Below are 13,375 nucleotides of genomic sequence, written 5' to 3' on the forward strand. Positions count from 1 at the left end.
TTAAGGAATTTATTTTTATATTTTAAAGGTATCCACGAACATAACAACTTCTTCGTAATAAAATTTACTTCTACAGCATACAAATCTTTTTCTAAAAAAATCATATTGGTAATTTTAAAAACAAACTGAACTTTCGTTAAAAATCCCTTCGTCAACCCTAAACATATTGTTTCCTTAATTTATTATGTTATTATTATATGTATACATTTTAATCTTACGATAGTACAAACAACGTAAGAAAACGTGTTGTTGTTTGTCCAATTACGAAAAATGGCAAAAAACCTCTTTTCGAACGTTCCCGATGGAAGGAAGCTTGATCGGGATCACGGGCTTGCAACACGTGGATCCAACACTATTTCTCTCATTTCCTAGCATCAAAATTAGGTCACGGAGTGGCGAAAAAGAAAATGCCTCAATCATTTTCGCGTCTCCCAAAAACGTTTCTTTTCTCTCTGAAGGGAGAAGGTACAGAGAAGGGAGAGAAGATAAAGTGCAAAAAAACAATAAAATTAGCTCTACTTTGAAATAAAAATTCAAACTTTTGGAGATCTTCGGAATCTCACAACTGTCACCACTGTTTAATCCCGTTCGGATTATGCCCTAGATCTGATCGAGCAATGCGCTGAAAACATTTATAGCGTCTGGTATCCCGGTAAGCTATCGTTCTAGAATCTATTATGGGTTATCTTTTTCTGTGTTGTTGGAAAGCTTTTTGCTTTGAATTTGGTTTCTGAGAACTTGTGGGGAAGTTTCAAAATCTTCACAATTTCAGGTTTTTGGAATTCAACGCCGTTTAATGAAAATCTGTTTCTATTTTTGTTTTTCTTTATTTTGGTTTTTTTCCAAGTATTAGAATAATGTAAACAAACATACGTGAAGCTGTTAGTTATTTTTGTTTCTTCTTGTGTCTGCTTATCAAGTGAACAGTTCTGAATTTTATTTTCAGGGAGTGAAGGAGCTTGTCCAAGTTAAGATCTTTAGCTGTAATGCAGCTTTGACTTGCCGAGTTTGTTTCTGGGTTGGATTGTTTTTGCTGGAAATTGACTTGTTTCCACGTTTGGATCTGTACAATGGTTTTCTGGGAAGGATATGTGAGCGATGAATTGATGGGCACCTTTGCCCCTATTGTGCTTTATTGGGTATATGCTGGATTTTATCACTTGCTCCCACCTTTAGAGAAGTATCGGTTGCATACTAGGAAAGACGAGGAAAAGAAGAATTTGGTTCCCTTTTCAGCAGTTGTGAAGGGTGTTTTGCTTCAGCAGCTTGTTCAGGCAATTGTTGCTCTATTCTTGGTCAGTTCTTCTACATTTCAGTTAATTTCTACAAATAACATTTGTTGCTAACATAGTATTTTAGTTGAAAGAACTATTCAAGTTTGAGCACTGTTGCTGACGCTTTTCTTCTCATTGTTGTTAATAGCATTTTTAAAATGAATCTGTCATTCCATTTTCTAGTTTCTGTTTAGTTTGATTATCCCTACTTCTAATTGTTCCTTTGTTGCTTTCATCTACTTTGTTTTTTGGACAAATGACCCTTTATGTTTCTCATATCCTCTCTTCCCATCTTAAAAGGATAAGAAGAGCCTCTTTGTTTGGTTTGCAAAATGATATGGCATTATTTACGTTAAAGCTACAACTTCTGCATTAATCGAGAAGGCGCTTCATAAAATACCTTTGGCTTAATTAATTGGTTAAAAAATTTTAATACCCAAAATTAGACCAATGAAAGAGTAATATTAGGAAAACCGAGCCCGAAAAGTAAAAGAGCACAAGTGAATCCTCCAGTAGTGCAAAGTGATTTTGATAACATATATTTTCAAGCATAATGCTTGGGAATAAGAAAGAGCGATCAGTGACTTAAATTAGGTAGTTGCTTCTATATCGTTTTCATCCATTTCTGTTTTTGTTGCTTTCTCATGCTCTCACACCCAATTATTTTAGCGTGAAAACTCTGTGAATTAATTTATATGTAATAATTTCCCACTATGCAACGAGTTTGATTTGTCCATCACAAAACAGTAGTCTTTTGCTAACATTAAGAGTGATCCATCCTTGTTTTTCATGAATTGTTCAGCTTCAAATATAAGCTCTTTATAAATATATTTTCAGCTTGGGAGGGTGCCACGTGTCTCTCTATATGGGATCTACCAAATTGCATGGTGTGGCATGTTCATGGAGTGGTCTGTCCAATTGCTTGATATGTGAATGGTTTGATGTTAGATATGAACTTCCATCTAGACATGTTAGGTGGCATATCAACAGTGAAGGTGTGATATAAAAAATATAAATAAGAAAAGAATATTAGGTAGTCATCTACTGTTAGATATGATTTCATAGTTGTTTATTATCTGCTTATAAAAAAAGTAGGACTATTGTATATAAGGCAGGCTGAAACAATATGTGAAGTGCCGTATTTGGCACCTTGCTCTCTTTGTTTCTCTTATATTTGTACTTTCTGTTTTATTCTTCTTCTCTCTTCCCTCTTTCTTTCGGTCTTTTTGTTTCATGCTATATAATAGTTGATTATTTGGAAGAATCAATCTACATTATGATTTTTAGTTGAATATTTTCTTCTGAATTAGGTTTGGCTTTCAGTTGAGACTCTGCCTTCTGCCTTTTCATTCATGGCAGTTTAGGTTCCGCTTAAGTCTAAAACTTAGTCTGAATTTGTAATAAACTTTTCGAGCCCTGGCAAAAGAAGAGATATCATAAGGAAGAAAGAGAAATCACATTTGGAGACAGTGTGCGAACAATAACAACCCTACAGCCAAAGCCTTATCCCACTAGGTGAAGTTGGCTACATGGATTTCACAACGCCATTAAATCGTTACAGACCCATTTTTTTGGAGATGTTATTTACCGTGAGATCCCTCTTGACAACTTCCTTTATATTAAATTTTAACGGACCCCAAGATTATAACTCTGACTAACGGGTTTTTGTGTTCTGTTAAAAACAATGTGGATCTATCTTTAAGTTTTATCATCTTGTAGGGTAAAGATTGGTCATCTTTATAGATTTATATTGAGTGTCAGTTGAGCAGATCGTATTTCATTTCCATTGGTTTTTTATTACTCTAGGCTTTCCTGTTTGGTTTGGCAACCTGATGAAGCTACCATGTACCAGTTATTGATAACCCAGGCCCTAATGCGTGAAGGAATTCTAAGGAATTGAAGTATAGTGGTCATTATATTAGTAGATAGCCAAGTATATGTATGTTAAATAATTAACATATACATATCTAGAAACTCCAAAGAAGTAATAGCAATGTATATGTATGTCAAATAATTAAACAATTAATGACCATAATAAATAATTAAATAATTAACTTCCAAAGTATAAGTATGTTAAATAATTAAACAAACTCTTAGGCGTTTCTAGATAGCTCATAAAAATTATAGTGGACCTATCATAATAAATGTCTGGAGAGAGAGAAATTACCTATGCTGTGTTAGAAATCAAACAGTTTTCTGTAGACAAATTGTTTAGCTGTTTCTGGTAGAGTGTCTGATGATACGCATCCTGCAACTTTGCAGTTGACAACAACGACGAATGCATCTGGGGTTATAGTGCAGCCTTCTATGCCCAAGCAAATTTTGCAGATCCTTATTGCGATGTTTGTGATGGATACATGGCAGTACTTTGTGCATAGGTACATGCATCAGAACAAATTTTTATATCGCCATATCCACTCCCAGCATCACAGATTGGTTGTTCCTTATGCAATAGGAGCCCTTTACAATCACCCTATTGAGGGTCTTCTACTTGACACTGTAGGTGGTGCCATCTCATTTCTTGTCTCAGGGATGACTGCAAGAACAGCAGTTATATTCTTCTGCTTCGCTGTGGTGAAAACTGTTGATGATCACTGTGGACTGTGGTTACCTGGCAACATCTTCCATTTGCTTTTCCAGAACAACACAGCTTACCATGACATTCATCATCAACTACAAGGGCTGAAGTACAATTATTCTCAGCCATTCTTTTCCATATGGGACAGACTTCTTGGGACATACATGCCTTTCAATCTTGTAAAGAGGCCTGGAGGGGGGTTTGAGGCAAGGCTAGCCAAGGAATAGTCACATTGTAATTGTTCAAACTCACATCACAAGGCATATTTTTTCTTTAGGACCAGACCAGAGGTTTATTATAGGCATTTCTCTCAAGTTGATTGGAGCTTAGTGTTTTTTTTCAGTTCATCTTGTTACTGTAGGTTTTGCCAACCCACCTTGTGTAGCATATAACTATGATGATGTGATTAAGGAGTTTTTTTTCATTATTTATTATTATGTACTTAAAACAATTTTTGAAGGTGTAAGTTGCTAAAAGAGTACTAGATTTTTACGTTGTCATTATTTGTTATTCCTACTACTTCCGGTTCACCTGTATCATTTCATATTTTTATGAATTTTTATTGTAATCCATAACACCATTGGGTTGAAGATATCATTATGTACTTCATTTACTTTTCCATGGTATAATTATTTCTTTGGTCTCTTTTTTCGTTTAAAAATATTAAGTTGGTTTTTCAGTTTTAATTTGTGAAATATTGTTTGATTAGGTTCTTTTTATTAATATTATACAAATGGTGTTAAAGATAGAATCTAGTGTTAATTTGTGATTTTTTTTAATACTTTGAAAAAAAGAATCCATGTATCATTTTAAAGTTATATCCGTTGGTGACGTGACTGTGTCACTTTATTAAAATATAACAATATTGTCAATTTTTTAAATTAGAATCAAATTTATTTTTTTTATAAATTTTGTTACATTTTTTATTAAATTTAGTATTTTTATTAAAGTTTTTGAAAATAGTTTTCAACTAATAGGAATTACATTTAAATAAATTGCTGTTAACTAAATTTTTATTAAGTATATAAAAATTATTAAATTTATTAATATAGATAAATTTTATATATAAAACTTTAAATATATAATTATTAATTGAACAATTTTAAAAATTATTTTAATGACTTGTGAAAAAATACATAAAACTTATTATTAAATAAATGTTATAGTCTAAACACGACGATTGTGACTTAATCGGTCTAATTTACGAACCATTTTTTCTGTAATAAAACTTAGAAAAATAAATTATTTTCCAAATTTGTAAATATTAATTTTATTAATATATTTTTCATTTACATATTTTCTTTATTTTTTGCAATATATGTTTTTTAAATAATTAATTTTTAAAACTTAAAATTATAAGTTTTCTTTTATACATGTTCAAATGAAGAAAAAAGCTCAGTTCAAAATTTGGTTATTGCGACTGAATCCTGAACTTTTTTTTTCGGACAAAAATATATTTAATTACATTGTAAATTTATTTTTTTGTAAACTAAATTATAAATTACTACAATAAATCATGTTACTTAAGTAATTATTTGAAGTAATATGTTATTTACGGAAAAAGAATTTTCAAATGTACTATTTTGAAAAAAAAAATCAGTTCTAAACTAAAAAAACAATACAATCTGTGTAAATATTTAGTAAAATATGGTATTGGAGAAAATTGTGGTCAAAATTTTGTCATAAATAACTTTTTGAAGTTAAAACTTAAATTTCATTGGAGAAGATATTAAGTATGAAATTCAAATACTAAAACATATTTAACCAAATATTTGTATTTGTTTACGTGAATGTGAATTGAAATTCCAGGACATTATATTATTTTATTATGATTCTTTATTAGAAAGCTTATTTGAAAGATACTCTTATGCGTTCGCGTTCTTAATAATTTAACAATTTTGATTTCATAGTTTCACAGTTTTGACTAAAACGATTTCACCAACTTCTCTTAATAAATTTCTAATTATTAACTTGAAACTGTATTTAAGACAGAATTTAAATAATTATCAACAACATAAAAAATTATAATTGATGCAAATGAAATTATGCCATGTGGTGAGGGCCAAACCAAAAAATATAGTTGAAAAAAAAATCTATTAAATATAAAAAACATCAATTCTAAAAAAAAATATCAAATGATCACAAAAGAAAACATGTTACATAGAAATTATTCAACATTTTCTTTAGGAATAGTGGGTAAAAGGTACTGTCATTAGTATTTGTTTATTTTTTATTTTAAGTGAATCTCAAACCTAATGTCTAAACTCAAATATAATAGTATTTATTATCATAATTTAAAACCTAATGATCAGTAGGAAAAAAAAAACATAATGTGAACGGAATAAGAATAAAATGTTATTTAAACTCAAGGGTTAAAGTTAAAGGACAAGCTAAGTACGACTTTGTCTTCCTAAGGCTTCTTTTATTAAAAAAAATATAGCAAGGCTAATCAATCATTACCATTAAGTATATCAATTGACATAGAAATATTTAATTTAGTCTTAAATTAATATAATTATTGTATTTGACTCAAATAGTTTATATTTTACAAAAGATACCCATCGTTTATAAAATTAATTAATCGCTGGAGAAATAAAAACGACCAAGTAAATCTAAATAATAGTAAGCAAGGACGCAGTGTTATATGACAGAAAATATTTTACTTGGGTTATACTATTTTTACAATAACTTTTCATTTTCCTTTCTTTTTCTATCATATTATAATTTCGTTTATTGGAATAGGCTATAATCATGGTTCTGATATCATGTTAGAAAATAGACTTTAAAACCTAACACAATCCCACAAAACCAGTTTTTAAGGTGAGGTTTGCACATCACTTATATATTATAATTTAGTCTTATCTCTAATCGATGTGGAACTTCCAACAAATTCATCAACTCTTTATTTTCTATTAATCTCTGTTATTAGTAAAAGATAAATATTATTAAAAAGAAAACTATTGTATTGAAAAAAAATGGTTTGACTGTATATTTTTTATGCTGTAGATGTTTTAGCAATGATAAGGTAGCTTGCATGAATGCATGCATTTATTCAAAAGGAAATGTCAGAGATGTACACCACCACGTAGGTTAATTTTGTTAGAAGTGAGTTTTAGGTCTAAATACCATGTTAGAAGTGAGTTTTAGACCTAACTCAACCCCACAAAACCAGCTTGTAAGATGAGGTATGCACCCCATTTATATATTATAAATTGGTCTTATCTCTGGACTTCCAACAAATTTTTTATCCACAAAGCTTTGCATCCTCCATTGATATTACTTTGCACTTAATTATACCACAAAAACAAGCCTGCCAGGTATAAATACACCAGAACAACACAGCTTTATTTAATTATATAAATATCATATTTTCTTTTAATTTATGAATCGTGAATTCATATTATTATATTATTTTTCTATATTACAGTGTATATATATTATTTGTGTATATATATGAGTGTTCTAGCAGAAACTAGACGACAATTGTTTTAGTTAAGAACATTCAATCTGTGAAGGAAGAAGAAATAAAATTAAAGTTTCTTCTTTTAAGTGAGTCAAACCCAACTTTCAGAATACAAATGTATTTGACTTTTCCTCTTAATATCGAACAGATCAATAAATAAAATATTTTAATATGACTTCTGAAAAAATATATATTAATCTTTGACATATAAATGCTCTCAAGTACACTTTTAAGACCAACTATTAATTGATTCAGAGATATTGAACTTGATCATATTAAGAAATTGCATAAATTTGAATATCATGGATTAAAAAAATGTAATTCTAATGGATATCCCGCTAAAATGTGATGAGTAAGAAGGTTTTCTAGCATAAATTAGTTTAAAATAAAACTTTAGAAAAAAGTTAAAATATATTAACGAACTTTATTAATTTTGTAATTAATTACATATGAAAAATGTTACCCAAGTATTAGTTAATAGAAATGTTAGGATTTTCATATTAAACGGGCGACGGAAGCAACGAAAACAATGTAAAAGTGGTTAAACGGCTTATTTTTAAATAATAATTTTTCATTTAAATAGGTTTTAGACAAAAACAATGTAATATTCATAATTTTATAATATGTAAGTTAAATCTTACTGATAAATATCATAACTAATAACTCATAATATGTGATGTTAAAAAATTAAACATAAAACCTCATAAAGAAAAAAAATAACAACGCGTAATGATTTTTTATTAGCAAATCAATTTAAAAATAAAATAAAATATACAATCATCAAGAAAAATACTGATAACCACAATTGACAGAAAAATATTAAAAATCACAATTTTGTGAACTCACTACATTTAACGAATCAAAAACGTAATTGTCAATAAAATTTAAATTTGGCAGATAGTGCTTTAGAAGACCTTTTTAATGTGCTTCAAACCATCAATAACATACCATTAGACTAAAATATCGTCATCGTAGTATTCAATCTTTTTGATTAAAAAGTATATAACTTTTTCCACTAAATCAGTCGAACTAATTATGCCCAGATGGGAATTACCATACTGATTTTACACTTCTTTACAAGATAACCGAATTGGGAGGTTAGTCCAGTGATTGATTCGGATAACATTGAAGAAAAATACAAAATAAAAAAGACATTTCATCTACTTAAATATAAGCAATTAGTATATCTAAGTATTACAAATCTATTGATATCAAAATTGGCCGTGCCCATGATGATTCTGGACGATGTTACCTTACTCGGGCTGGTATTCATTTTCATTCCCTCGGTCATATGTTACTTGTGGTTAATAATACCAACAATGATAAAATAATCCATCATATGAGGCATTTCTCGTGAGAACAAGTTTGGGGATTTCACTGTTTCGTTGAACATTCAAGTATCAACAACAAACATGATGCTTATCCACTACAGAAGCAACAATTGCCACTCAAACAACACACACAACTACCTCTATAAAAAGATGGCCATCCGAACCACCAACCGTAGTAAAACTACCAACTGCAAATACTGTGACACATGTTACCACCCAAAACATACGAAGGAAACAGTAATTTCTCTCTGTTACACCATGGAACGGCACATCAGCTCTCGGGCATTCTCATCTGGGACACTTCAGAAGGTGGTCTCAGTGTGCAAACCATTTCTCTTGTTTTCCCGAAGTACACCTGTAACGTGTATTATTAACATACGGATACCTGCAATTTACAAATACCCAAATCCTTCCCCGACCAAAGAACAGTAACAGAACAGGAAAAAAAAAAAAAAAAATCTCAAATACAAGTATGCAGTTGAGGCTTGAATCCTATAATAGAAAAATTACCTGATCTAGTGAGTTCCTCAGTTTACTCTCCATTTCTTCAATCATCTTTCCCATGTTAGAAAGATGTCCATCGGCAACTGATAGTCTCATATTCATCTAAATATAAGGAGAACTAATTTAGGATTAGAACTAAAGAAAAAAATATGACTCGAGCTAAAGGCAAGAAAGAATATTAGCACTCTTCATTAATCAAACAAAAACCGTGTAATTCAATCAGGGTACATTGTTCATGAATTGGCTTCTCGAGAAAGGAAAAAAGATAATTAGCATACAACTGATAATTAAATGATCTAATTGCCAACATGCAACACGAACTAATTCTAATTGAACATGCCTGACGTCTAATTGATCCAGATAAACTGAAAGTTCCAGATGACTCGTTATCTGTAGTCAGAGACAGCATAACTGTGCTGGTCAAACGATAATTGTTGTTTTCTTCCTCTGGTCCCACCTAAATTAACAAAAAAATTTGGCTAATAATTACTGAAAATTTAGAGCTAAATAGGGATGTTATAGTTCCTCATTGCATTAAAAGTTGTTATACAGCTGTATATTTCGGTGCTTAGTCTTCGATGGAATGATACTTTACCTCTATAACATGTATAGCATCCCATGCTCCTTCCTCTAAATATCCCCGTCTACCCTGCCCTGTCTTTGAGCCATCTTTAATCATGGAATTGCAAAAAAAATCACATCAGAAACAAAGGACACAAGTGTAAGCAGTGTCTTTCATTAGAGTTTACTCAAATAACAGGCCCACCTTTCTTTATTAAAAAGCATGCTACGAAACCTTCATTATCATCTTCCCACATGTAAACTGACGAAATGCCTCCTTCATAATACCTATGACATTATCCATTAATGGTGCATATTGTTTTAAAACAAAATAGCTAAATAAGTGTATTCAGATAGACAGCAAGAACACACAAACTTAGGTACTAAGTTACTACGGACAAGATTTCTTAAAAAGACATCTAAAAACAGCACATAAGCTCTAAAGATGAGGTAAGTAAAGGACCTCACTGGTCACGATATATTGCAAATATGTCATTTGCTTCAACTTCCAGCTCCCGCAGCCTTAAAGAAGGAAGGGACCCATCTTCTAATGGTGGATGGTATATATTTGACCAAGGTGATCTGTAGAGACATTCAGTCAACAATAAGTTTACACCGCGCGTAAATAGTAAACACGTTAAAAATGAAAATTTGGGGGAACAATAAGAGAAATAAATTACAGATCTGTCTATGGGGTAGGAACTTAACTACCGGTCTCCATTTGAAGAACGAGTTTTCCATAAAATATTCTGTTATTTTTCTACTACACAGCCACATTCATCAAAAGGCCAGTAAATGCATTCAATGGTCTTTTCCTTATATTAAAAAAACCACAGAATTAACCATATACCATTCAGGAAAGAAAATTCATTTCTTTCATTTCCCCTCTCATTCTCTGATGCCAGACACCACCAATTTTCTATATCTCTACATCGACATAAATAGAGCTAAATCCCTTTTAAAAGAAAAATGTTTAAACGCTATAGCAAACTAAGTTGAGGCATACTAGATGCAACATTCCCTCAGTACAAGCTCCTAGCGATGAGTCCAACCAAAATAATGACTAAATAAAGGTCACACATAGTTTAGCTTCAAAGGAAACAAAAGCTACTCGATCAAGTAAACACATATGCACACACGAAAAATAGAGAAACATGCTTGACAACACACACTAAGCATGTTGAATCCAGCAGAGAGCAGATATAGCGATGTTTATGAAAAAAAAAAAAAAAAAACCTGTAAGAGTCTGCATCTCTGTTGTATTCACACAAAATGAACTCCTTCCCGCATTCCACATCGCAAAGAACCTGCTTTTGTCATCAACAATTTAAAAAAAAAAAAAGTTGGGAAAGCAAATCGCGACACAACATTCATACACCACCCATAAACTATCCTTAACCCTATTTAAAGAAAGAGCAAATATCGTAATTTAATTATTTACGGTTCCAGAAATGGCAATTCGTGAATTGCAGAAATTGGGATAAAGATTGAAGAGAGAGAGAGAGAGAGAGAGAGAGAGAGAGAGAGAGAGACCTGGAGAGGCTGATCGACTTGGGCAAGGAGATCGGAGGAGTGGTTAGGCATAAGGCTGAGAAGTGCAGAGAGAGCAGTTTCCGTGTGTTTCGGCGGAATCCTCCGCATCAGTCCCATCGCGGCTTCCATGTCTCTCTCTTCTTCCAAATTCAGACCTTACACAACGCAATCATGCATATCATATCACAGTCCGCGACAATTCGTGTAAAGAGATTTTAACTTTGTTTTCGCTACTTTTTTTTTTATTATCCGAATTTCCCTCCTCCCCCTTCTCTCTCTACTTGCAATCAAAATAATATAATATAATATAATTTCCTTATAAATATTTACCTCAACTGAAAAATATAGTATTTGTGTAGTTTGAATGCTATAGAATATACATATTTCATTTTATATAATGGAAATCGAAAGCTAATAAATATATTGATGTAAAGAAATTTCTTAATATCTATTTTAGAAATGACGGTAATATGAAACTTTAGGGTGGAAATGGGTTCCACTGAGGAATCATTATTGAAAGAATGGTATAATGGATTTCCATTTGATAGCAAGCATAGGGCCATGATTAACCCGCCATCAGCGAGAAAGAGGAATGAAAAGGGTTTGCCAGATTAGGAGTTAGCTTGAAGGCACCCAACATTGGAGACATGGACAACCAAAGTATTGGGAACTAGCTTTTGTCTGTTTTACCTAAGTCACAACCATTCTAATTATTTTTTCAGCTCACAATTATGTCAATTTCTCTATCATATCATTTTCAATACCCTCAACAAACTATGACAAATGTCTGAAACGCATTAAGGAAATTATGACATTGAAATCTCTAGTAGAGAGCACTGCGTATTGGTAAAACTAGATCATATAGTAATAAAGGATTCTATTGATCTTATTAAACTAGAGGAACTTTTACTTCAACAAATGTGAAAACTCCATTAACATAAGAGTACATGAAGCATTCAAGAGAAAAAAAAAAAAGTTCTTCCTTGCCAGATCATTCATCCATTTATGTGCTATTAATTGTTCTTTTATTAATCGAACAATTAACGAGTCAATATTGTTAATATACAAAAACTCATTTATATTACAAATCTTATTCAAAGTACTCTTAGTCACCACCTTAATCATTCATACACCCAATCCTGTATTTACTCTAAAAGCCCTTATTTTTTTACATAACTAAATTAGATGTAATATGTTTTCACTTAAGTTAGAGAAAACTTTCCTCTTTGACACATCATTCATCCATTAGAATGAATAGCATGCAAACAAAAATAATATTTAAAAAACTATTTACATGAAATATTTAATTAGAAATCCATTAACAGTTTTCCCAGCTTTGCATGGACCAAATTTGACTTTTAGTCTTTAATAAAATAAATTCATATATGCCTACCACATTAGTAGAATTGGAAAAACAAAAGGAAGAAATCCATGCAATTTAGAAACTGAAACATCAATTAAATGAACATTACTTTAGATCAGATATCATTAAATGCAATAAAATTAATTAAAATCTACTCACGTTTTGATTAACCTTGTACACGAGTTCTTTAGTTTTTCACTTATATATGAGTCTGACAATTATACCATAATACCACAGTATACGAGTCTAAGTTCTAACAATACGTATAAATGGTCATTAAGAATAACATATTTACATATAGAATAAAAAAATTCTTTAAAGTGATTTTTTTTTTAAAAAAAAAAATGGCAACAAATTAAACACTTTTCTTTGACCCATTATGAAATGAGCATAGACGGTTTTATTCCAGTTTTACAAGGCCATTTTCAATTTCAAAAAATGTTTTAGCACTCAATCGGGAAGGGGGTGAATACGTCAAAAATATGCACACGCTACAAAACCAAACCCTATGGTTAAAAAGAAATTATCAGTTAGCAATCTAAACTATGTTGAAGGTCTGTGTTTGGAAGATTTGATCCCACTAAAATGAGCAAAGATAGACTAAGGAAATCAACGTTTGACACATATGCATGATATGTTATACACTGAAACGAAATATGAACTATTTATTTTCTCATTAATAAAACAAAACAGTAAATTACTCATTTTGGACGATCCAGATCTGAGCCTGGAAAAACGTAAAATTTACTAACCACGTGCAATTATACC

General features: G+C 31.0%; 2 protein-coding genes across 4 annotated transcripts; one reads left to right on the forward strand and one right to left on the reverse strand.

Annotated features, from left to right (window-relative positions):
• The first annotated feature begins 396 nt into the window (after positions 1–396).
• Positions 397–4,355, forward strand: LOC106772704 (sphinganine C4-monooxygenase 1). Of its 3 annotated transcripts, none has more exons than XM_022785486.1 (3): positions 397–652; positions 928–1,295; positions 3,537–4,355. In XM_022785486.1, exons 2-3 carry the CDS (start codon positions 1,071–1,073, stop codon positions 4,077–4,079), a joined length of 768 nt encoding a protein of 255 aa, XP_022641207.1. In that variant the 5' UTR covers positions 397–652; positions 928–1,070; the 3' UTR covers positions 4,080–4,355. The 3 variants fall into 3 exon arrangements, with proteins under 3 accessions (XP_022641207.1, XP_014514743.1, XP_022641206.1); XM_014659257.2 differs by having other exon boundaries at positions 947–1,295; XM_022785485.1 differs by lacking the exon at positions 397–652 and adding an exon at positions 656–772 and having other exon boundaries at positions 947–1,295.
• A 4,104-nt stretch (positions 4,356–8,459) lies between these two features.
• LOC106769879 (probable F-actin-capping protein subunit beta) lies at positions 8,460–11,497 on the reverse strand. The gene is made up of 8 exons (XM_014655666.2): positions 11,245–11,497; positions 10,948–11,018; positions 10,180–10,293; positions 9,917–9,999; positions 9,746–9,819; positions 9,491–9,607; positions 9,157–9,252; positions 8,460–9,001 (listed from the first exon to the last, which is right to left on the reverse strand). The coding sequence occupies exons 1-8, from the start codon at positions 11,371–11,373 to the stop codon at positions 8,918–8,920; spliced, it is 768 nt and encodes a 255-aa protein (XP_014511152.1). The 5' UTR covers positions 11,374–11,497; the 3' UTR covers positions 8,460–8,917.
• Positions 11,498–13,375: the final 1,878 nt, after the last annotated feature.

Source organism: Vigna radiata, chromosome 8 (assembly GCF_000741045.1).
Source record: "Vigna radiata var. radiata cultivar VC1973A chromosome 8, Vradiata_ver6, whole genome shotgun sequence".
Classification (NCBI taxonomy): Eukaryota; Viridiplantae; Streptophyta; class Magnoliopsida; order Fabales; family Fabaceae; genus Vigna; species Vigna radiata.